The sequence below is a fragment of the Gigantopelta aegis genome, chromosome 15, assembly GCF_016097555.1.
Source record: "Gigantopelta aegis isolate Gae_Host chromosome 15, Gae_host_genome, whole genome shotgun sequence".
NCBI classification, from domain to species: domain Eukaryota; kingdom Metazoa; phylum Mollusca; class Gastropoda; order Neomphalida; family Peltospiridae; genus Gigantopelta; species Gigantopelta aegis.
Window position 1 is genome coordinate 43,244,261 of NC_054713.1, and position 24,965 is coordinate 43,269,225.

The 24,965-nt window shown below is 37.3% G+C and overlaps 1 protein-coding gene across 3 annotated transcripts; it reads left to right on the forward strand.

Annotated features, from left to right (window-relative positions):
• The first annotated feature begins 4,274 nt into the window (after positions 1 to 4,274).
• On the forward strand, positions 4,275 to 23,186 carry LOC121390429 (phospholipid scramblase 1-like). 3 transcript variants are annotated; one of them, XM_041522241.1, is made up of 10 exons: positions 4,275 to 4,447; positions 6,635 to 6,683; positions 9,145 to 9,258; positions 10,229 to 10,306; positions 11,697 to 11,773; positions 12,311 to 12,441; positions 16,083 to 16,203; positions 17,850 to 17,952; positions 18,961 to 19,019; positions 21,716 to 23,186. In XM_041522241.1, exons 1-10 carry the CDS (start codon positions 4,322 to 4,324, stop codon positions 21,758 to 21,760), a joined length of 903 nt encoding a protein of 300 aa, XP_041378175.1. In that variant the 5' UTR covers positions 4,275 to 4,321; the 3' UTR covers positions 21,761 to 23,186. The 3 variants fall into 3 exon arrangements, with proteins under 3 accessions (XP_041378175.1, XP_041378176.1, XP_041378177.1); XM_041522242.1 differs by lacking the exon at positions 4,275 to 4,447 and adding an exon at positions 4,564 to 4,702; XM_041522243.1 differs by lacking the exon at positions 4,275 to 4,447 and adding an exon at positions 4,851 to 4,961.
• Positions 23,187 to 24,965: the final 1,779 nt, after the last annotated feature.

Consider the following 24,965-nt stretch of genomic DNA (forward strand, 5'->3'; position numbering starts at 1 on the left):
GCTACTAATCTATGTTAGGTTGTGATTGTTACGTTTTTGCTAATTTGTGTTTAAAAGGGGAAAAAAAATATTAAAAAATGTGTATTACTATTTAATAATTTCTGCTGAATAAAGGGCGCTGTGATCATTGTAGAGTTCTCGTTTTAAATTAATTTATGATCAGACGATACATTTACGCACAACAAAGACTAGCACGTGATGTGTTAGTACATGTGTACATGCAGTTACTAAAAAGTTTGTGGGAGGGTGGTCAAAGGGGGCACAATGAATAATAATAATGAGGTGTCTGGCTAAGACAGTATGTTTTAAGATTTAAATGGATATAAATACGAAATTTAGTGGGAAAGAAAACCAACAAAAAAGCCTATAATAACGTTCTTGAACTTGGGTCTGATACAATTACGAAACTTCGAACTTTTGAATTGTACGAAGTAATACAGGTGAAATGTTTTAACAGACTGAGTCATATTTTTATTCTTTACTTCATCTGCCGTTTTCAAGTTACACCTACTGACTTGACCAAAAAAAAAGTTCAAGAGATCAGAACTTTGGTATCGTTTTAACAACAGGCAAATTACATCCTGTCCAATCAGATACAACAAAGGCTATGGTCTGTGTTGTGTATTTCAGTTCTTTAGCAAGATGTAACATGCAATAGTCCGTCCTATCCTCCTACGAGAATGTATTTTGTTTAGTTTTTTTAAATAATTTAAGTTTGGTTTGATTTAAGAAGAAAAGTATTTTTGTGCAGTTTAGAAAACAGTTCGCTCAGAAATAAATAACTTGTAATATTTTTCATAGTACGAAAAAAGGGCGTTCCCTGTGGGAAGGATTATAGGTGTGAATGCTTCTAAAAAGAACATAAATCAAAACCAAATTTCAGGTGTTCACAAAAAAGTTTGTTTTGTTTAATGACAGCACTAGAGCACATTGATTCATTCATCATCGAGTATATTGGATTTCAAACATATAGTCTGTAACCTGAGTAAGGGATCTTTTTATAAATGCACTTTCCATCAGCAAGGACAGCACATGGCCTTCGATATACCAGTAATAGGGCACTGGTTGGGACGGACCGGCCTCGGTGGCGTCGTGGCAGGCCATCGGTCTACAGGCTGGTAGGTACTGGGTTCGGATCCCAGTCGAGGCATGGGATTTTTAATCGAGATACCGAATCCAAACCCTGAGTGAGTGCTCCGCAAGGCTCAATGGGTAGGTGTAAACCACTTGCACCGACCAGTGATCCATAACTGGTTCAACAAAGGCCTTGGTTTGTGCTATCCTGCCTGTGGGAAGCGCAAATAAAAGATCCCTTGCTGCCTGTCGTAAAAAGAGTAGCCTATGTGGCGACAGCGGGTTTCCTCTAAAAACAGTGTCAGAATGACCATGTTTGACGTCCAATAGCCGATGATAAGATAAAAAATCAACGTGCTCTAGCGGCGTCGTTAAATAAAACAAACTTCTTTTTTTTTTGGTTGGGACGGGGGAGAAACACTCGGATAATGGATCCACTTGAACACAAAATATTAACGTCATGTGGGTATATTATATTTATATAGTATACTTTGAATTAATTAAGTCCAGTAGATATGTTTGTAATTTTTCTTTATATATGGTAGAAAATACCTTTTTAGGGGTGGGTTTTTTGGGGTTTTTTTTTTTTACAAAGCATACAAAGCTATCATTTTCACATGCATCACTGGTGAGAATCTACTAAAGCAATGTTTAGAAATCCTGTGGTCAAAACGAGCACACTGAATATGATACTAGCCAAACGGTCTACTTTCCCTTACCTAATGCTGTTGAGTATATGTGTTGTAAGAAGAAACTGTTTATTTAACGACGCACTCAACACATTTTATTTACGATTATATGATTAAGAACCACACAGATATTGAGAGAGGAAACCAGCTGCCGCCACTACATGGGCTACTCTTTTCGATTAGCAGCATGGGGTCTTTTATATGCACCATCCCACAGGCAGGATAGCATATACCACGGCCTTTGATGTACCAGTCGTGGTGCACTGGCTGGAATGAGAAATAGCCCAATGGGCTTACCGACGGGGATCGATCCCAAAGCCGACCGCGCATCAAGCGAGCGCTTTACCACTGGGCTACGTCTCGCCCCCAGTATATGTGTTGTATGCGAAGTGCAAACAATAACAAGTATTTTATATTTAAATATTATATTGAATCATCAAATAGGGACAATAAATTGATTTTGTTGACTTAACATTTGAACTTTTTCAACTGAAAAAAAAAATGAATAACGAAACGATCAATACCCACAGGCCATTTGTTGTAACTAGTTTGTATAAGACCTTTGGTAATCTGTTGGACAAGTGAAACAACCGGTTTTTTTAATGATTCTTTATTGAAAAATTAATTTAAAAATTAATTAAAAACTGTTTACCGTGCCAATGGCACCTGTACAACCAAAAATATATACTGAGAGGCATAAATAACGCAATGGGTATTTCATTGATTTATATATATATATATATATATATATATATATATATATATATATATATATATATATATAGGCATGTTATGTCATATTTAATAAAAATGCGGACAAATAGCATATTGATAACAATGTAAGTGAAAAAGGATTTTGTTCAAATCAGAAAAAAAGGAATAAAATACCTTTGAAACAAAACAAAAAACAGAAAATTTGTGGCGATATTGAATTTGTAATCTCCCGTTGGATTAAGTTCAAATTGTTTTTTAAAGATTGCGCAGTTTTCATGAGGTAATTTGGCGCATAATGTTGAACGGTTCATCGGAAAAGATAATGGAGTTATTTGAGTACTTTTGACTTAGTTTGCCGATTTATAGCTCGTACTGCAGCCTTACCTATTGAGGGCCGTCGTGGTTGGTCTCCCATGATTGCCACCTAAAATGATAATAATAACCAATTTCTTTTATAGGGCGACGAGTACAGGCAACTAAGTTATGTTGGGAGTTGTTGTTTTTTTTGTTTTGTTTTTTGAGGGGGGTTCTTCAAATACATTTTATTCCAAACATTTTCGCCAAGTTGAACAAAATCCCCTTGTTACCAATATGACATTTGTCCACATGTATAATATATATGATATGACATTTCAGTAAGGAAATATCAGTGAAATACACAATGCGTTATTTATGCCTCTCAGTGTACATAAGACTGAACACTAAGTGTGCATTTTTATGTATATATGATAACGGCTGAATCGATTTAGAACGGAATTGGACAGTGTTGGTCACGGCTGAATGACACATGGTTTAATGTATATGTAATATAAGTAATGTATATTACTTTCTGTGAATGACGGTTGTCACTGACAATGTATTGACACTAAGTACGTAAGCAAGTGTAATAGACTTGTCGTCAAACTAAGAAAGGGTAGCTCTACCACCGTTATTATGCACGGTCGTTTATTGCATGTGTCCTTAACCCCAGGTCATTATTCAATGATCGCGTTTAAAAAAAAAAAAAAAAGGAACGGTAAGGAATATGTCTCTTTAACGACGTTTTAAATTACTTGGTGTCTAGCTTATAGTAATTCGAACATCGAGAGACAGACAGACAAATAGATAGTCACAGTGACCGAGAAAATAGAGAGAGTCACACACACACACACACACACACACACAGAGAGAGCGAGAGAGAGAGAGTGACACACACAGACAGAGATAGAGAGTGAGGGTGGGGATAGAGGGAAGGAGAAGTGGCAAAACCAGGATTTTGTAGGGGGGGGGGGGGGTCACCCAATTATGAAATGGGTAAGTTGGAGCAAAATCTATAGGGTGTCTAGGACAGGCTCCTCGGACCTTGGAAAAGTTTGATATAAAGACTGTCAGAGACGCGGTTTTAGGGCAATTATTTAGTGCTGTATATTGAGGATGATGAATTAAACAAAAATTAAAAGTACACATCAAAAACGGATGATATGGATCACTGGAACCCTGTTACCCTCAAAGAGAGAGAGAGAGAGAGAGAGAGAGAGAGAGAGAGAGAGGGAGAGAGAGACACACACACACACACACAGAGACAGAGAGAGAGAGAGAGAGAGAGAGAGAGAGAGAGAGAGATAGAGAGAGAGAGAGAGAGAGTTTACGTCAGATGTTTTGTTAACAAAGTAGAGCTGGTTTTGATCACGACATAATATGATTCTCACTATGTCTGTATGAGAACTCCCACGTTCCAACATTTCTACAGCTTCTGTAAACAATGGCATGCCTGAATGTGAACATGGATATGCGTAAAATAATATTTGAAGCAAAGAACTGAAATATTTGACAGAAATATTTACAAAGTATTAAGAGGGAGAAGAATGTCATTTAAACCAGATGGTTCAATCACATCGCCAACCAGGGCCGTCAAAAAAACGAAAGAAACCGAAAAAAACGAAAGAAATGTGCACGGAACAAATCTCCTTGTCGCATTCCAGGCTATACAGGTAATAACATGCCCAAAATCGTCGTTCGTTCATAATAGATCGCATTAACAAGAGAAAGCATTCAGGCCGGATTAAGTGAAGCATGTGTGTTCCACTCTGCCGGTAACCAACTCAGTAACGGGTGAAACTATTTTCTCCCCCATGTCTAAAATGTGTAAATATATCTGACCCGACCAGGATACAGGTATTAATAGAGAATCAGCGGTGAATGCTTTAATTACTTGGAGACTAGGTGTAAATATCCCTTTCGTAAAGGTAACTTATGTTATGAGACTTATTTCACTGTGACTGTGGTTTTTTAAAGTGAGTTGTGTATTTACGTTCTCTGATTGTTCAAACGTCAGGTGAGTGAGTGAATGTTTTGTGATTGTTATTATGCTGACTTATTGTAAGGTTGCGTCTCTTCACGGTGAATGTGTACTTACAACAAGTGGAGAGTGTTTCATTTAATATACAGGTGTTGATACTGGTTCTGATGTGTCGTTTACCGTTACCAATTTAGTTAAAACAACAGGTAAGTGAATATTTAGTCAATCATGCAATCTCTCTACATTGTTTCTTTGTTTTTCTTTCTTTCTTTTCTTTCTTTTGTTTCTTCTGTTGTTGTTTCTTTCTTTCTTGCGTTCTTTTACGTAAGGCAAACATTATATTTCTCTCTCTTTCTTCCTTTCTCTGTCCTTCATCTGTCCGTCTCTCTGTTGAAATAGTAAATGTCTTTCTCTCTCCGTCTCTCTCTCTCTCTCTCTCTCTCTCTCTCTCTCTCTCTCTCTCTCTCTCTCTCTCTCTCTCTCTCTCTCTCTCTCTCTCTATCGTCTGCCCCTCTCTGCCTCTTTTCTCTATGCCCTCTCTTTCTCTATCTCTCTCGCTTCATTATCATTCTCTCTCTGCCTCTCTCCCACTCCCCCTCGTCTCTCTCTATCTCGTTCTCTCTCTCTTCCATTCTCACTGTCCCCCCATTTCCCTCTCTCTCTCTCCTCCCATCTCTATCTGTATCCCTCCCTCTCTCTCCTCTCTCTCTCTCTCTCTCTCTCTATATCTCTCCGCTCTCTCTCCTCTCTCCCTCCCTCCCTTCCCTCCTCTCTCTCTCTCATCTCTCTCCTCCTCTATCTCTCTCTCTCCTCTCTCTCTCTCTCTCTCCTCTCTCCTCTGTTTCTCTCTATCTCTTTCTGACCTCTCTCTCTTCAACTATATCTCTTTGCCTCTGCCTCTCTCCCCCTCTCTCTATCTCGTTCTCTCTCTTCCATTCTCACTGTCCCCCTCTCTCTCCCTCCATCTCTATCTGTATACCCCTCGCTCGCTCTCTCTCTCTCTCTCTCTCTCTCTCTCTCTCTCTCTCTCTCCCTCCCTCCCTCCCTCCCTCCCTCCCTCCCTCCCTCCCTCCCTCCCTCTCCCTCTCTCTCTCTCTCTCTCTCTCTCTCTCTCTCTCTCTCTCTCTCTCTCTCTCTCTCTCTCTCTCTCTCTCTCTCTCTCTCTCTCTCTCTCTCTCTCTCTCTCTCTTCCCCCACTGTCCTGGACAGACAGCCCAGATAGCTGACAGGACAGCGTGCTTGAACCTTAATTGGATATAAGCACGAAAGTAAGTAGAAATGAAATGAAATATGAAAATTGTGATGCTGCGCAACTATTAATTGTGAGTACCTAGTATATTAGTTTATACTCTTTAAAGATTAATTTTTTTATTATATATTTATTCATTCATTTGTTAATAGTGGTGGGTGTTACGTTTACTTATATTACGTTTACCTATATTACATAGTTAAAATATCTTACTTTATTTTGTGGATGGAAATGGGAATGCCCCCCCCCCCCCCACACACACACACACACACCATCGCCCACGTGATAAATTTGATTGATTTCAACTTATTTTCGTGCTTATATCCAATTAAGGTTCAAGCACGCTGTCCTGGGCACACACCTCAGCTATCTGGGCTGCCTGTCCAGGACAGGACAGTGGGTTAGTTGTTAGTTTGTTAGTGGTTAGTGAGAGAGAAGAGGGTGTAGTAGCCTTACACCTACCCATTGAGCCCTTAAGAACTCGCTCTGGGTTGGAGCTGGTACCGGGCTACGAACCCTGTACCTACCAGCCTGTAGTCCGATGGCTTAACCACTGCGCCACCGAGGCCGGTGGAAAATTTGAACAACATTTACGTGAACCTTTTTCTTTTTCTTTTTTAAATTCTTCAGACCAGTCAGATGGAGAAAGCACCAGTGGTGACACAACCAAAGAAAGAAGGTTAGTGTTAGTTCCGCGATTAGAATTATTCATGTACACTTAATTCATCGATCTCAGTTTGTCAGTATCTTGTCGTGAGTTTTCTGCTATTGCACAACGCTACGACCAACAGAGCTTTTTTAATTGCTAAAATCGAATATAAAATGCATTTTCTTGTTTAGAATGTTAGCGTCTATATATACAATGTTTTTTTGATCAGCTGAATGTTTATAGAAGCTGAGGCTAGCTTTATTTATTTGTTTATTTATTTATTTATTTATTTATTTATTTATTTTCATTCTAAAACTGAGAACATGTATATTTCTATTTTTTGTTTTTTGTGTTTTTGTTTTGTTTTGTGTTGTGTTACATATTTTTGAAGGAATCGACTTCCACCTTCGCTTGCTAAAACGTACTTGCACAGTTTTACAAACTCCAGTCAGAGAATATAGTGACTTTCATTTCGCATTAAAGTGACAAACCCTAGTTTTTAAACATTATGATATACGTCTCACTATTAGGGCCTGGGTATTTTTTTTATATTGGGATCTGACATTACTTAGATTGTATTGTTCATATTATCCATTTCCGTACATTATATGTGTTTCTGGACATCATGGTATTTGTGATTTCACGAAATACATTTTTTCATGTTTTTAAAAACACACGTGCATTTGAGAAATAACGGTTATGGAGACAAGTTTTAACGGTATTTCCACGTTTCAACATCGCAGTCTCTTGTTTCACTCTATTTTAAGTCTATCTAAATGTATTGCAGGTTTGTAGATTAATCCAGTGTCACGGGTTGAAACTAGGGTCTGTGACTTTAAGTCAGTTAACGATATCTATTAGATCGATCCCCGTCGAAGAGCCCATTGAGATATATCTCATTCCAGCCAGTACTCCACAAATGGGGTAACAAAGGCCTTGGCATGTACTATCCTATCTTTTAGGTGGTACATATAAAAGATCCCTGCTACTAATAGAAAATAATAGCCTATGTCCACCTCCACCTCCATGTCCTTGTCTCAGGTGCTTGTCTCTTGTGGCTATTCGTGCAACACACCCGTCATTTCCCCATCAGCTTTAGCTGTGGGCTTAGTTTGACCAGTTCGGAGAGTATTCAGTAGTTACATCTGTAACTAACTACGGTCGTTAGTTAGTGCCGTGGGTTAGACCAGCTTTATGAGCGGTAGAGGACGGTCTGTTTCTCGTGTATTGGTAGCTGATTGAAATCAATTCAAAAGGTGTCTGCATGGAGATCTGGCATTCTTACAATTGTGTTATCACCTGACACATTACAGCAAATCGCATTTCGTTAATCTTTACGTTCGGTCTGCTGAACAAGGGCAAGTTATTGACTGGTTCATTGTGGTAATTCCGTACACTGTTGGCCAGGGTCATAGCCAACATATTTTGGATGGGATCATTGTAATGCTAATAACTGGCCTCATTGGTATAATGGTTAAGCTATTGGACATAAGGCAGGTGGGTATTGGGTTCGCCTCCCGGTAATGGCTCCAACCCAGAGCGGGTTAGTGGGTAGATGTAAGGCCACTACACCGACTGCTCTCTTACTAACAAACTAACCACTAACCCACTATTCATATAGCCGAGGTGTGTGTGCGTACTTAAGCCTAATTGGATATAAGCACGAAAATAACTAGTAATTAAATTAATGATAATAATATCTGAAACTCACAAATGACAAATACTAATATCATTTTTAAAATTACATACACTGTCATCATTAATAATTTATTAACAAATATATTTCCAATAAGTGGATTCCTACCTACAGCAACCCCAAGTTCAGCCAGCAAACGTTTCGCTAACGTTCGCTAACTATTTGATTGGTTCCCAACGTGGCCATTTGCTTTACCGTGAAGCGCATAAACCAGTCTAGCGGACGTTTTTCTGCTCGGTCTGGCTGAACGTAATCCTGATGTTCGTTGTGAATTAAGAACGTGCTGGCATGGTTCAAATTACACCACAGCACTGACGGCAACTGGTTGCCCTTCTTACTTGCCCCGAAAGTCAGACATTGTCGTCGACGACAAGAAGAATTGATGGTTTGGGGAAACAGTTTGCAAAAGGTTTTTAAAATTATTTTAAGTTTTTTTTTTTATATCTTCACAAACACGACAAGCATATACCATGGCCGTTGATATACCAGTCATGGCGCACTGGTTGAGACGCGGGGGGGGGGGGGGGGGGGGTATTGTCCGCTGAGGAGGTTCGATCATACAATCCAAGGACGGGGGGGGGGGGGGGGGTATTGTCCGTTGAGGAGGTTCGATCATACAATCCAAGCACCTCAAGGAGAAAAATTATTTTATTATAGTGTCACATGCTGTACATAAATCATGTACTATAAATATATCTACCAACTGAGTTAAATCCCGCCCTCCTGATGAATTTAAAGTGTACTGAGGTGTCGTTAAATCATTCCTTTCTTTCTCTCTCTCTCTCTCTCTCCCAGTACAATGGATGTCGAGCGACATAGTCGATGTCCCAGACGGGTGTCCTATCGGCCTGGAGTACCTCATCCACCTAGACCAGCTCCTGGTGAGGCAGGAGGCGCACTTCCTGGAAGGTTCGTGTCCTAGTGTGTCTGTCCGTCCCACTGGGAACGCCTTGTTTCATGCTATGGAATTTACTACAAGTTATTTATTTCTGAGTCGAATGATTTATAAATTGCACACAGAAACAGTATATTTTTGTTATTTCCACAACAGTTTTATTTTTCTTCTTTAGTTAAACCAAACTGACATGATGTACAAAAAACATATTTATAGAAGTTATAGTAGTTCAGTTATTAAATGTTTCTCTCTTTTTTTCATGTTCAAACAAATTGTCGCAAAAGATTTCTCATTGGATTTTAGTTCTTTGATACCTCTACATGAAAACAAAATGTTTTGCCTCAAATTAGGCCAAATCCAAGATGGCCACCTCAAAATTAAAAATAAATAAATGAAAAAACCGTCATAAATATAGAACCAATCAAGATAAAGACATGTATGATAATTCTAGTCTTGAATTTTTAATGACTCTAAATATGAAATATGACTTCCATTGTATGTATATTTGTCAAGATAATGTGAACACAATAATAAAACATGTATTTATCGTGATTGGTTCCATATTTATGACGGGTTTTTTTTGTTTATGTGTTTTTTTTTTTTTTTTTTTTTTTGGGGGGGGGGGGGGGTCGTTAATTTTGATGGCGATCATTTTGGATTTGACCTAATTTGGTGTACTTCCCCACGTTATATTTTGGTAAATTGTTTTTTTTATCTACATATTATGTAAAGGTAAAAAAAAAAAACTGAAATTAATCAAGAAACCTTTTTTGACAATTTTGTCGAACCTTCACCATTTAATGTTTGGACTATAGTGATGTCATATGTATACTGAACCGCATTAATTAAAGTTGTGATCACGGATGATTTCTAAATATTGTTTGAGGACATTTTGACAAGTCATTCGCGCAAAAAATCGTGCTCGCAGTGTTTTTGATCGTTTATAAGTTTGTTCTATACATAAAGAATGTGGGTTTTTTTCAGTTTTGATGGAGTGGGAGTGTGCTAACAAGTACCGAATAATGAACAGTTTTCAACAACAAGTCTTTTACGCCACTGAAGGTCAGTATGTAATCACTGAGCATATTGGGAGGGAGGGGGGGGGGGGGGGGGGTCCTCCAAAGGTCGGAGTTGATACTTAAAATGAATGAATGAATGTTTAACGACGCCCCAGCACGAACAATACATCGGCTATTGGGTGTCAAACTATGGTAAAGGCAAAACTAACGTGAGTTGATACTTAAGGACGTAGTGTGTGTGCGTGTGCGCGTGCACGTGTGTGTGCGCGCGTGTAACGTGTACGTGTGTGTGTGCGCGCGTGCATGTGTGTGTATTGGGGACTTTATACTTTAAAGGATAAGATGTTTATGGTTCAGAAGACAGGTATATTTTTGCCTAATAAGATGGGAGTTCATACTTAAGGCTGTGTGGAGGGGTACTTTATGCTTCAGCAAGTTGTGAAGGGGGGTTTAAAAGTTGGGTGATTTATCCTTTAGATGGTTGGCTGTTTCTAGATATACGTCTTGTAAATTTGGATTTTTATGCTTTGGGTGTAGGTGTTTTATGCTTCCGAATGTGAAGGAAATTTTCCTCACAAGATGAGTATTTTATGTACCTTAAAAAGGGGCCTATATATTTGGGGGGATGGTAATTTCAACAATGTCTTAATTCCATATCCTGGCCTTTACTGCTTGACTGGTATGAACATTTAGACAAATACATTCTTGGTCGTATGATGAAATCACTGGTTTGACATGATAACTTGTACAGATTGTTTGTTTCCTCCACCTCAGTATAAGCAGCATAGTTTTATTAAAGGGACAGACCCTAGTTTTTTAAACACTATAGGCTTATTTTTCACTATTAGAGCCGTTTATGATCACTGAAATCAAACTTTACTTATATTTTATTGTTTAGATTATCCATTTCCGTACAAGCGAAGTGTTTCCGGTCATCCTGGTGTTTCCAACACCACAAAATGCATTTTTCATATTTTTAAAAACGCACGTGTTTCTGAGAAGTAACGGTTATGGAGTCGCGTTTTTGTCTATTTTTTAAAGATATTTCAACGTCACAGACTATTGTTTCACTCTTTTATATCCAAATTTGTTACAGGTTTGTAAATTAGCCAAACTTAGTGTCCAGTTTTACGGGTTGAAACTAGAGTGTAGGTGAAAAAATATGCCGTAGTGTTTAAAAACTAGGGTCTGTCCCTTTAATTATTACTAAACCATAAATTATATATAACATTATGTGCCATTATTCACTTAAAATCTATACATGACTGTATAAATATTCCTACTTATGTTTTAAAATGTGCCATGCATGTTCTTTGTACTATTCATATATAGAGAAATAAAGATTAATTGATTGTTTTGACATATACAAAACATGTATAGATTGTTTGTCTGTTTGTAATCGTCATACAGACTGGTTTCTTCTCTGTTTTAAGAGTCAGATATCTGCATGATACAGTGCTGCGGTCCACGGCGAGCGTTCGTTATTCACATCACGGACAACCTGGGCCAGGTAACACAGCTTGAACAAACTATGACATGAAGAAGTATAAAATTTATAGAAATAACACCACTTATGTACTAAATAAGGGGAAAGAATATGGCCCTTAACAGACGTGGATTTTGGAATTTTTGCAGGAGTGTCTACTTCAATTTAACTACTTCAATGAATGCACTTTAAGATATGTTTTAAAAAACCAACTGAGGCGTCCAAATCCCCTCAACACACCCCCCCCCCCCCCCCCCCCCCCCCCCCCCGGATTCGCGCCTTTTTGAAAGAAATTTTAAAGAAAATTAAAGCAATTGTTTCCATAATATTTGAGGATTCTAGCTTCATTACAATAAATAAAGGAATTAACGAGTTTTAAGGAAATATTTCACTGGTGCAATAAAAAATATAACAAAAAGAATGTAGCCTTGACTAAATCTCTTTTTATTTGTATTGAAGTCATAGAGATATTGTTTAACTTTATTAATTTTTGAAAACATCAAATCCACAGCCAAAGTTTATATATCTATATATGAAATGGAATGAGAACTTTTCTTTCAGGAAGTATTACGTTTCATTCGAAAATTCAAGTCTTGTGGCGGATGTTGCTGTTGCGCAAATAATGATTGCGCAGCCCATGAGGTCAAAGTTCAAGCAATTGGTGGAAACGTTCTAGGATATGTTCGACAACTGTAAGTAAGAATTTGTTTGTTTAAGACTGTTAATTAGATATTGGGTTTTGATCCCTAATACCAGCATAAATGTAGAGTTGACAGATCAGTGAAGAGGTTTGACATCAACACTACAATATGTTTGCGTCAAAAGAGAGTTGACATTATCAAGACAAGACAAGACAAGAATTTTATTCTCATAAACTGCACCGAGTGCAGTATGGAGAAAATATAAACAAAATAAGTTATAAAGTGTTTTCTGTAGTGGTAATGGACGTAATATTTAAATAATATTAACCCGGAAGACTGACCCTCTCAATGACAATTTGCAAATATTTACATAGTTTACACAAAAGTGATTTTTTAGTTGTAAAAAAAATAACAGCACTTGCTCTAGTGGTATATCAGATCCGTATCTCTGCACATTATTCACCAAGGTAATAATCTACGGTCAATTTTTTAACGTTACGGCACAGCAATAAACATCACAATAATAAATATCGTGCCGGAGACGTTTATCTTGATGAACTACTCTGCACAATGCAGAGTCGAATGGGCATTTGGCAAAATAGTGATTGACTCCATGAATCTATCTAGTGCCTCGTCTATAGGACAGCCATTCCCGAGAAAATCATTTACTGGAGATTCCATCCGTCTTGCACCGCCAAAAGACTGCCACTGCCATACTAGTAATTCCATTTGTCCGTAGTCCGTATACGTGAACCACAATGCGTATAATGGTCGCATACGCATACGCGTATTTAGAAACCATCAGTGGAATCTACTCAACCCATTTGCATACAAAGTGATTGAAAGAAAGAAAGAAATGTTTTATTTAACGACGCACTCAACATAGGTTACTCTTTTACGACAGGCAGCAAGGGATCTTTTATTTGCGCTTCCCACAGGCAGGATAGCACAAACCATGACCTTTGTTGAACCAGTTATGGATCACTGGTCGGTGCAAGCGGTTTACACCTACCCATTGAGCCTTGCGGAGCACTCACTCAGGGTTTGGAGTCGGTATCTGGATTTAAAAAAACCATGCCTCCACTGGGATCCGAACCCATTACCTACCAGCCTGTAGACCGATGGCTAACCACAACGCCACCACAAAGTGATTGATGCAAATTACGTATTATGAATTACGTATATACGTATGTACGCATGCAGATTACGGACAAACGGAATTTGCGCCAAACTCCGTAATAATGAATACAGTTAAAACTCATATAAAAACATATTATTAAGTTTTAAACTGATAACAACTCACATAACATGTTTGTTTGGGGGTTTTGTTTTTTTGCTAAACAATCTCAGGATAAATAAAAATAGGTTCTTAACATAAAATTCCGTAGGTTAATTCTTTCTTTTTCATACAGGGATGCAGGAAAAGCCTGCACAATTCTACCTTTAGTATCTGCTGCTTTTATCGATTGCCAGTAACAATTCTGTCTATCTTGGCTGTTCTAGATTTTTTAAATTATTTATCAGTATCATTAGTGGCGGATCCAGAAAATCCTTTTTTTTTTTCTTCTTTTTTTTTTTTTTTTTTTTTTTTTTTTTTTTCGGGGGGGGGGGGGGGGGGGCAATGCCATGAGGCGGAATGCCAAGGGAACTTTGAGGGAGGTTTGGAGGGGGATCGTAAAAACATTTGTATTGATATAAAACAAGTGTACACAATATTATGGGAGATGGTGTGTTTAAATATTAATAAAATAAATATTATTATTATCCTGACACCCCCACTCCCCCCCTCTTTCTCTCTCTCTCTCTCTCTCTCTCTCTCTCTCTCTCTCTCTCTCTCTCTCTCTCTCTCTCTCTCTCTCTCTCTCTCTCTCTCTCTCTCTCCGTCCGTTCGTCCGTCCGTCCGTCCGTCCGTCCGTCCCTCCCTCTGTCTGTCTGTCTGTCTCTCTCTCGCACCTCTCTCTCTCTCTCTCTCTCTCTCTCTCTCTCTCTCTCTCTCTCTCTCTCTCTCTCTCTCTCTCTCTCTCTCTCTCTCTCTCTCTAATATAAAAAATAAATATTTGTGAACAAATATTTATTAAGAAACACATCTATTTGATTTTTTTTCAAGTCTAATTGTTCAAACAATGAATTGTAAGATAAATGGTATCTAACGAACACGAATGTTGTATTCTATTTCTTACATATCCTGAAAAAAACCTCTTTGAAAAATAAATTTAAATGCCTTTTCCAAGGAAAACCTATTTATGGCCCTTGCGCTTATAGTTAACTTGTGCGTCACAGACAAGTCAACTTCAGTATATATCTTGTACGTCAAGAAATTATCGATTCGACCTTTCTGTTTGTTTTTCATTGGATGGTATGGCATTGGTGACCTGGTCATCACCTAGGAGCAGCTAGTCGTATGTCTTTGAAATGTTAACGCACGTGCATGTGTTAACAAACTACGTGTATGTGTTATCAAAAATAACGAATGATGTTCTCGCCAATGGGTGTGTAAGCAATGAAAATAATAATACCTCTTTTCCTCAATTTGAAATAAATTTGTATATACATTTTATATGTATATTACTAGTATATTATAATTATGTAATTATCACCATTTTATTACATTGTGTGTATATAGAAGTGGGTCTAGTAAGTTGGCAAGCCCAATCCTTTTATTATTTATGCAATAAAATAAGTTTTACAATCAATCAAACACTCGCACACCCGAGAAAAAAATCCCTTTTCAATTTAAAAATATCTCTAGCTGCGGAAGATCCTATATTAATATACATTTATCTTTTTCACTATTCCCAACAGGAAGAAGAATTTATTTACACTCGGGCCGTTGCACAACGGCATAGGAGGAAATATATATATATATATATATATATATATATACAATTTATAACACCACTCCACCCCCAACCCTAGTTAATTCCGGTTAGCCGTGACACTAGCGATCAAACACTCGGACACGATACTGGCAGATTAATTAAACTAAAAGGTGTTATAGCAATTTAGTCTAGAACACGGTACTAAATTTAGCTTTGAAGGGTTTCTCATTTGAATTTGTTATATTGCTTTTTACCAGTATGTCATTTGTACATGTGTGATTATAGGATTTCCTGGTATTTATAGCCTAATTGTTTCATGCATTCTCGTTATATTCGAATAGATCTTCGATCCGTACACATCCAGCAATTGGTCAGGTGTGCTCATCAAGGGGATTTGTAATGTTTCTCGTTTACTACCCGGTTTCTTTTTTTTACGTACTTTTAAAATAAAATCACCTTTTCGTACTTTTGTCTTTGCCAAGAAGAAAAACGTTTCTGCGAATATACATTGTTTCTTTGTTTTTCTTTCTTTCTTTTCTTTCTTTTCTTTCTTCTGTTGTTGTTTCTTTCTTTCTTGCGTTATTTTACGTACGGCAAACATTATATTTCTCTCTTTTTCTTCTTTTCTCTGTCCTTCATCTGTCCGTGTCTCTGTTGAAATAGTAAATGTCTTTCTCTCTCTCCGTCTCTCCGTCTCTCTCTTTCTCTCTCTCTCTCTCTCTGTATGTATCTCTCCCTCCCTCTCTCTCTCTCTCTCTCTCTCTCTCTCTCTCTCTCTCTCTCTCTCTCTCTCTCTCTCTCTCTCTCTCTCTCTCTCTCTCTCTCTCTCTCTCTCTCTCTCTCGATATTAATATTGTGTTTTCCTATCTTCAGACAATCAGGCTGGAGTCCACATTTCGGGATATTTGATTCCAAACGAAAGCTTTTATTTGAGAGTTGGGGTCCGTGCTGTCCGTGTCAGAGTCCGTGTTGTACATCTGACGTCACATTTCCGGTAATCAGGGACAAATTAGTCTCGGTCTACCAATAATCCTGTGGTAACAACAATAGTAATTTTTTGTACAAAAATGAATGTCTCGGTGAAATAAAAAATAATGTACGTGTGTGTGCGTGCGTGTGCGTGTGTGTGTGCGTGCGTGTGTGTGTGTGTGTAAGCGTGCGTGTGTATGTATGTATGTATGTATGTATGCGTGCGTGCATGTATGTGCTTGTACCTAGAACAGTATGCTCTAACCATAACTGGATATAAGCACAAAAACTTTGATATAGCATTCTTGGATTACAGGTTGTGACGAGGGGAAAACACCCGTCAGTCGTTTGAATCCTATATGAGGAACATACATTCTACTGTTTTAATAATTATAGTATTTTACTGGTGTCTTAAAAATGAACTTTGATATAGCATTCTTGGATTACAGGTTCTGACGAGGGGAAAACACCCGTCAGTCGTTTGAATCCTATATGAGGAATATACATTCTACTGTTTTAATAATTATAGTATTTTACTGGTGTTTTAAAAATGAACTTTGATATAGCATTCTTGGATTACAGGTTGTGACGAGGGGAAAACACCCGTCAGTCGTTTGAATCCTATATGAGGAATATACATTCTACTGTTTTAATAATTATAGTATTTTACTGGTGTTTTAAAAATGAACTTTGATATAGCATTCTTGGATTACAGGTTGTGACGAGGGGAAAACACCCGTCAGTCGTTTGAATCCTATATGAGGAATATACATTCTACTGTTTTAATAATTATAGTATTTTACTGGTGTTTTAAAAATGGGCATATTGTTCCTAGGGGGCAAGACGTAGCCCAGTGGTTAAGCGCTCGCTTGATGCGCGGTCGGTCTGGTATCGATCCCCGTAGGTGGGCCCATCGGACTATTTCTCGTTCCAGCCAGTGTACCACGACTGATATATCAAAGGCCGTGGTATGTGCTATCCTGTCTGTGGGATGGTGCATATAAAAGATCACTTGCTACTAATGTAAAACAATGTAGTGGGTTTCCTCTCTGTGACTGTCAAAATGACCATATGTTTGACATTCAATAGTCGATGATTAATAAATCAATGTGCTCTAGTGGTGTCGTTAAACAAAACAAACACACTTTTTATATTTGTTCCTAAGATGGTTACAACGAAAGCGTTAAAGATACTTCTATATACACAAGGGCGGATCCAAAGATGAAGATAAAAGTGTCCTTTTTTTTAGAACATTTTGTTTTTATTTATTTCCATCGAAGTGCTCTTACCAGGGAGTTGGTCTATCTGCCCTTTTGCCCTTTATTTGGTCCCCTCCCTAATATATTTAAGGTCCGCCCTTAATATACGTAGTCTTTACTGTTTTGTCTTCTTGCTTTAGCCGTCGGTGGGCCCATTGGGCTATTTCTTGTTCCAGCCAGTGCACCACGACTGGTATATCAAAGGATGTGTCATGTGTTATCCTGGCTGTGGGATGGTGCATATAAAAGATCTCTTGCTGCTAATCAAAAAAGAGTAGCCCATGAAGTGGCGACAGTGGATTTCCTTTCTCAGTGGTTCTTAACCATATATCCGACGCAATATAACCGTAAATAAAATGTGTTGAGTGCGTCGTTAAATAAATAAGTTCCTGTTTCCTGTTTCTTGTTTTAGTTCAGATCGATCAAGGACGGACAGATTGTTGCTACTATCGCTAAACAGTGGGCTGGGGCGGCGCAAGAATTGTTCACAGACGCTGATAATTATGGCGTCTCTTGTAAGTATGACATTTTTGAAATTCCAAGCACTGAATATTACAGTATCTTTTAGGAGCTGATGCTTTCTATAATGCTTTGGACTTTCTAGAAGCTTCCAATGGCTGCTATGTTTTAGTTCTTTCCAGAATGTTCCAGTATATTCTAGAATGTACCAGTCTTGTCTAGAATGTCCTAGTGCTGTCCCCAGATGGTGTATATACAGGCCTATACTTGCATAGGTCAACTTAGTATTTTTCAGGTGCGCAATGTCTTCATCGCAAAGCTGCTTAAATTCTGCATAAATACATACATACATACATACATACATAAATACATACGATGATGGTGCTGATGATGTTAACGGTGATGATGGTGGTGATGTTGGTGATGTTAACGATACGACGACGATGATGATGATGGGCATTATGGTGATGATTATGATGATGGTGATGATGATGATGATGATGATGGTGGTGGTAGTGGTGATGATGATGATGATGGTGGTGATGATGATGATGATGATGATGGTGGTGGTAGTGGTGATGATGATGATGATGGTGGTGGTGATGATGATGATGATGATGATGATGGTGATGATGATGGTGGTGATGGTGGTTATGGTGATGATGATGGTGGTAGTGATGTTGATGATGATGTTGATGATGATCATTCTGCATACATACATACATACATAAATACATACGATGATGGTGCTGATGATGTTAACGGTGATGATGATGATGATGGTGATGATGATGATGATGATGATGGTGGTGGTAGTGGTGATGATGATGATGGGCATTATGGTGGTGATGATGATGATGATGATGGTAGTGGTGATGATGATGATGGTGATGATGATGGTGATGGTGGTGATTATGGTGATGATGATGGTGATGATGATGGTGGTGGTGGTGATGATGATAATGATGATGATGATGATGATGGTGTTCATTATATTATTATTATATTATATTGTATTGTATTGTATTGTATTGTATTGTATTGTATTATATTTATTATTTCAGTTCCAGCGGATATGCAGGTTGAGATGAAGGCTGTATTATTAGGAGCAGTATTTTTAATTGTAAGTCCAATGTACTCTATTCAGACTTTATTCATGCTTTTTCAACATTATTATTTTATCATTATTTAAAACGTCAAGTCATTTAAAAACGCTAGATTATTAATTATCCACTGGAATATATTACTTCACATTTAAAAAAAAAAGATATTTAACTATATTCAAAATTAAGCGCTTTTAAAAAAAAAACTTTTTATTAACAATTTGGATTAAATATATAACCTAAATTGTATATGATGATGTAGTTAATTCTCATAAAAAAATAAAATAATTACTATACATATATATTGTAAAGCTATACTTGGTAATATGTGTTTGGTTTGGTTTTGCTTATACCACGTGACTAATAGTGCTTTTAATATGCTTTATAGGCTTCTTAAAGGTGCAGATTCTAGTTTTAGCCCGTGAAAGTGGACGCTAAGTTTAGTTCTTCTACAAACATCCAACCCACTTGTATAAGGTTAGAACAGAGACAAGCTAAAGTCTGTGATGTTATAACAGAGACAAGCTAAAGTCTGTGATGTTATAACAGAGACAAGCTAAAGTCTGTGATATTTAAACGGGGAAATACCGTCTAAAATACCTAGAGCTTGTCTCGATAACCATTACTTCTCAGACGAACGTGCGTTTTTAGAATTATGAAAAATAAATTTTGGTGTATTACAAAAACCTGGATTACCATAACCAATTCAGATGTACGAAAAATGAATATTCTAAATAATAAAATGTAAGAATTTCAAATTTAAATTATCAAACACGGCTTTATTACTGAAAATACGCCGTAGTATTTAAAAATTAGGGTCTATCGCTTTAATACTGAAAAATACGTCGTCGTGTTTAAAAACTAGGGTCTGTCGCTTTAACTGTTAACTTAACAAGGCATTTACATTATATCTATTCATTTTGCTTTTTAGTTATTAACAAAGGTTACTATTGTCATTAGTATTAAAGGGGCAATCCTGAGTTTGTAACCACTTTAAAAGATTTTCGGGAAATATAATATTTTACATCAATTCAATTTATCATGTTTGATAAACGATTGATTGATTACCTAATTAATTAATTAATTTAAAGACACCACATCACAAAAATACACATCGGTAATCGGGTGTCAAACAAAGGTTTACTTTGTTTAACGATACCACTAGAGCACACTGATTTAATAATCACCGGCTACTGAATGTCAAACATTTGGTAATTTTGACATTGTTTCCATTAGTAGCAAGGGATCTTTTTATGCACCATCTCACACACAGGATAGCACATACCACGGCCTTTGATATACCGTGGTAGCAAATATAAGATTTTAATTAAAGCTGTACTTGTGGTTTTCATTAATAAAATATTTTAAATAGGACCTAGTGGTGTAGTGAAATTCCATAAACGAGTTACGTTAGGATAGCAAGATGTTTTCATTCACATTTTCCACGCTTGTCTTTTCAGGATTTTATGCATTTTGATCACAAAGAAAACCAATGCTAACAGTCATCCTTGCTTCTAACCACTTCGCTGCTTTGTTCTCAAGTATATAGCCATTGCTTTTGTGTTGTCGTCATTATCATTTTATCGATATCATTCGTTTTGTTTTTCTGTTTGTTTTGCATACTGTAACGACAGGTGCGTGTTTTTGCATATTGTAACGACAGGTGCGTGTTTTTGCATACTGTAACGACAGGTGCGTGTTTTTGCATACTGTAACGACAGGTGCGTGTTTTTGCATACTGTAACGACAGGTGCGTGTTTTTGCATACTGTAACGACAGGTGCATGTTTTTGCATAATGTAACAACATGTGCTTGTGCAGGGGGGATTCGGGGGTCGACATTTCTTCCTGTTCAACTAAATTAATTAATTTTTTCTCAATATGTATTCCTGGGGAGCATGTATCGACCCCGCTAAAAACGTGGGTCGCGACAGATGATCCAGACCTAGTCCTGCCATATAGATTTTTTTTTAAATTAATGTGTAAAAATAAACCCATTTTAACAATATAAAAAAAACCTATTTAAGACCTCCGAATGTGATCTCAGCTTGCATAAGACAACAATCTGTCAATTTAAAAAAAAAACATTTGTCTATGTATATGTTTTCTCTGTCTGTTGTCTGTACGTGTGTATGTACGTACGTACGCGGAGTCATACAGTGTTAACATCGTTGTTTGTTTTGTTTTTCGGTTCATACTTGCATGAACCAAACACTAATTGCGGTAAATCCTTCAATGTTTGAGAATGTAAAGATTCATTTAATGTGAAGAAATTTGAAACTACAAGTAAGTTTAGTTTCAAAAAAAAAAAACATTACGTACGGCGCATTTAAGTAAAATTGATATTTCAAGTGTATATGCATGTGTTGTATATTAATAGAACCACGTTATAATAATTATGTTTATATTTGTATTTTAAAAATATTCTAGATTATATATTTATACGTTACCGGTATATACTTCATAAAGTCTAAACTAAAAACGCATATGGTGATGATTATTGTTATATGACGACTATGATGATGTTGTTGTTGGTGATGACGATGATGACGACGATGATGATGATGATGATGTTGGTGATGATGGTGACGACGATGATGATGTTGTTGGTGGTGATGTGGTGGTGATGATGGATGATGATGATGATGATGCGACGACGACGATTAATGTCTACAATATGATGATTTAAGAATATTCTCTTCGTTTTAATTTTTCAGGATTTTATGTATTTTGAACACAAAGAAAACCAACATGTCACCTGAGAAAACCACGAGGTTTACTGATTGTGAACACTTTAAAGACTCTCTGCAAACTGAGTCTATATTAAATCCACGTGCATTCGAATTTTACAAGACTTTTTTTTAATCAATAAGACGAACTTGGCATAACCGAGATTACAGATGTCGACATAACGAAGTTTGATGTGATTTGAACAATTAGCTTGTCAACTTGCTGTTTGACATCATCACGAAGTTTATTGACTGAACTGTTGAGACACTTTCTACAGTATGTTATCAATCTAGGCGCTTTCAAATTTTACTGGACATTATTTCAAAACAAATCAATAAGACGAAATTGGCATTACCATGGCGTTGACGTTATTTGAATACTAGCTCGACATCCTGCTGTGTTTGACATTACCACTCAAAAACAAATGACAACTGTATATTATGTATATAGACAGACAGTTTATTAGGACCATTGGCCCTGCATGTAAGTGACAACATGTACATTCAAACTTTTATCTTTATGAAGGAACCGAGCCGATAAGTTCGAGATATCGTTGGTTCGAGATAAATACATTATATTTGCTGATTTAAATTTATTGACTTCGGGATATGGACAGTCGAGATTACAGATGTCGACATAACGAAGTTTGAGAATTCACCATAAAATCAGCATGATAAACACGAACACAGGAATGGTTATGTATGTTTTTACCGACATGACTGAAATCATATTAACTTCCTTTACTTTCCATTGTACAGAAATCTCGTTAATAAATACCTTGACCTTTCTTGTGTGAACTTTCATCTGTGAATATGTAAATACTTTTTAAAAAATGGTATAAATGTATGTCTAATGATTGTTAAAAAGACAAATGAATGAAAATTATTGTTCTGTTGTTTTGATTTGCTGAATATATGGTCACCAGGACTCGAAGAGGTCGTTTAAAGCCACAGACCCTAGTTTCAGCCTATAAAAATCGACATCGTCATTGAGTTTTGTTAAATTACAAACCTGATACACAGTTAGAAGGTTATAACAGAGAGAATCTAAAGTCTGTGATGTTTAAATGGGAATATACCGTCCAGAAATAACTAAAGCTTGTCTTGATAACCGTTACTTCTCAGACGAACGTGCGTTTTTATGATTATGAAAAATGCATTTTGGGGTATTACAAACACCAGGATGACCAGAACCACTTCAGATGTACACAAAATAATATTCTAAACAATAAAAGGTAAGTCATTTTAATTTAAATTGTCAAAAACGGCTTTAATGGTGAAACATACGTCGTAGTGTTTAAAAACTAGGGTCCGTCGCTTTAAAGAGATGCTTCTCAAACTGACATACAGATGTCCAAATGTATGACAATTTCAATAGTGATCTGGATGGCCAGACCTAAACAAATTTGTCTATGTCGAAATAAGCTGTGGTCGTTGAACAATAAACAAATTAATCGGATTGAGTTTTATTCAACAGTGTCATGTCAAAGGTTAAGGGTGTCGTATGCCGTATAGTGTATGTGTTGTTAGGAAAGTAATATTTCAAAGGGAGGTCACTCGCATTAATTTCAAGTCGCATTTCAGTCTGCCCGCTGTCACTCGCATTAATTTCAGGAGCTACGGTATTTAGCATAATACATAAGCTACATAAAATTCCCTTCTAGTATGTGTGACTGGTGAAAATTGCAAACACATTACTAATCAAGTTCCAAAATCATATGTGGCGCATTATTTTGTCAATTGCTATTTTTGTTTCCAAATACAAATGGTGATGGCATGTAACTAAATGTGTCCTATTTTCCTTTTAGAATAAATGAATGAATGAATGAATGAATGTTTGACGACACCCCAGCACGAAAAATACATCATTTATTGGGTGTCAAACGATGGTAAATGCAAACATTAAATATTTTCCTTTTAGTTTAATAAATTATGTTTATGTTGATTTAGATAGCAACGCTGTTTATGGCTCGTAAGCACGAACTCGACAATGACACAATTTTAACATGCATATATGCTAATTATTACCGATTATATGCACATAAATATTATTTTATAAATATTAAATAAATTGAGAATTACACCAAATAAAGTCTGGCCTGAAGGAAGCCCACAATTATTGGCAAGGCCTAATTTGACTGCACCATACGTGGAAAATGTCAGATAATGCTCCACACCATTTCAACTTATTTTCGTGTTTATATCCAATTAAGGTTCAAGCACGCTGTTCTTGGCACATACCTCAGCTATCTGAGCTGTCTGTCCAGGACAGTGGGTTAGTTGTTAACTGTTAGTGGTTAGTGAGAGAGAAAAGGGTGTAGTGGCCTTACATCTACCTATTATGTCGTTAAACCTCGCTCTGGGTGGGAGCCGGTACCGGGCTGCGAACCCAGTACGTACCAGCCTATAGTCCGATGGCTTAACCACGACACCACCGAGGCCGCTTCCCCTCCATTAAGGTCTCCACGAGAACTTGGGCACGTGACCAGTCTAGTAAGACTCGGAGTCCGTTCACAGGACTCGAGTATCCGTGCAAGTAATAGGATAACATAGGATAACATATATATTAACGTGCCCATATCCAATTACGGTTCAAGCATTGTGCAGTGCAATATAATGGCATGATTTGGCATCTATGTTCAGCGCTGGAATTAAGAAGCATAATACTATTTTACTTTATTTCTTAGTTCCATTATCGTTAAGTGTATTAAGTGTCGGGTACTCGGGGTTCGTGTCGAGTTTCACTCTAGAGTACTCGAGTGAAATAGTTTGGAATCGTGGAGGCCCTACCTTCCATATGTTTGGTTGTTGTTGTTGTTTTTAAATACATGCTTTTTGCTGCACTTTGAAGCGACATTTCAAGCAGGTTAACGACTCCATGCAGGATGGGTTTGGATGGAGTCCTATCTGTGTGTGTATGTGTGTGTGTGGGGGGGGGGGGGGTGTTATTGGTGGTGGTGTTGGTGTATCTTTTGTTTGTTTTTTGTGTGGGGTTTTGGGGTTGTTGTTTTTTTTGTTTTTTTTTTTTTTTTTGGGGGGGGAGGGGTTGGGGGCTGTTCTGTTGTCTTTGTGGGATTTCGAAGCCATATAACCGTAATTAAAATGTGTTGAATGCGTCGTTAAATAAAACATTTGTGGGATTTGTTTTATCTTAAATTAAAAATTTAAGCCAAATATTGGTTATACCGAAGCCAGATCACAAGCATGACTGAAGCAAGTAGTCATTGCCGGGGGGAGG

Bases quoted from the DNA above. Each gene is read 5' to 3' on its own strand.
- LOC121390429 (XM_041522241.1), top strand. From the start codon at position 4,322: ATGTCATTTAAACCAGATGGTTCAATCACATCGCCAACCAGGGCCGTC. The intron at 4,448-6,634 runs GTAATAACATGC...TAAATTCTTCAG, and splicing joins TCGCATTCCAGGCTATACAG to ACCAGTCAGATGGAGAAAGC. The intron at 17,953-18,960 runs GTAAGTATGACA...TTATTATTTCAG, and splicing joins TGATAATTATGGCGTCTCTT to TTCCAGCGGATATGCAGGTT.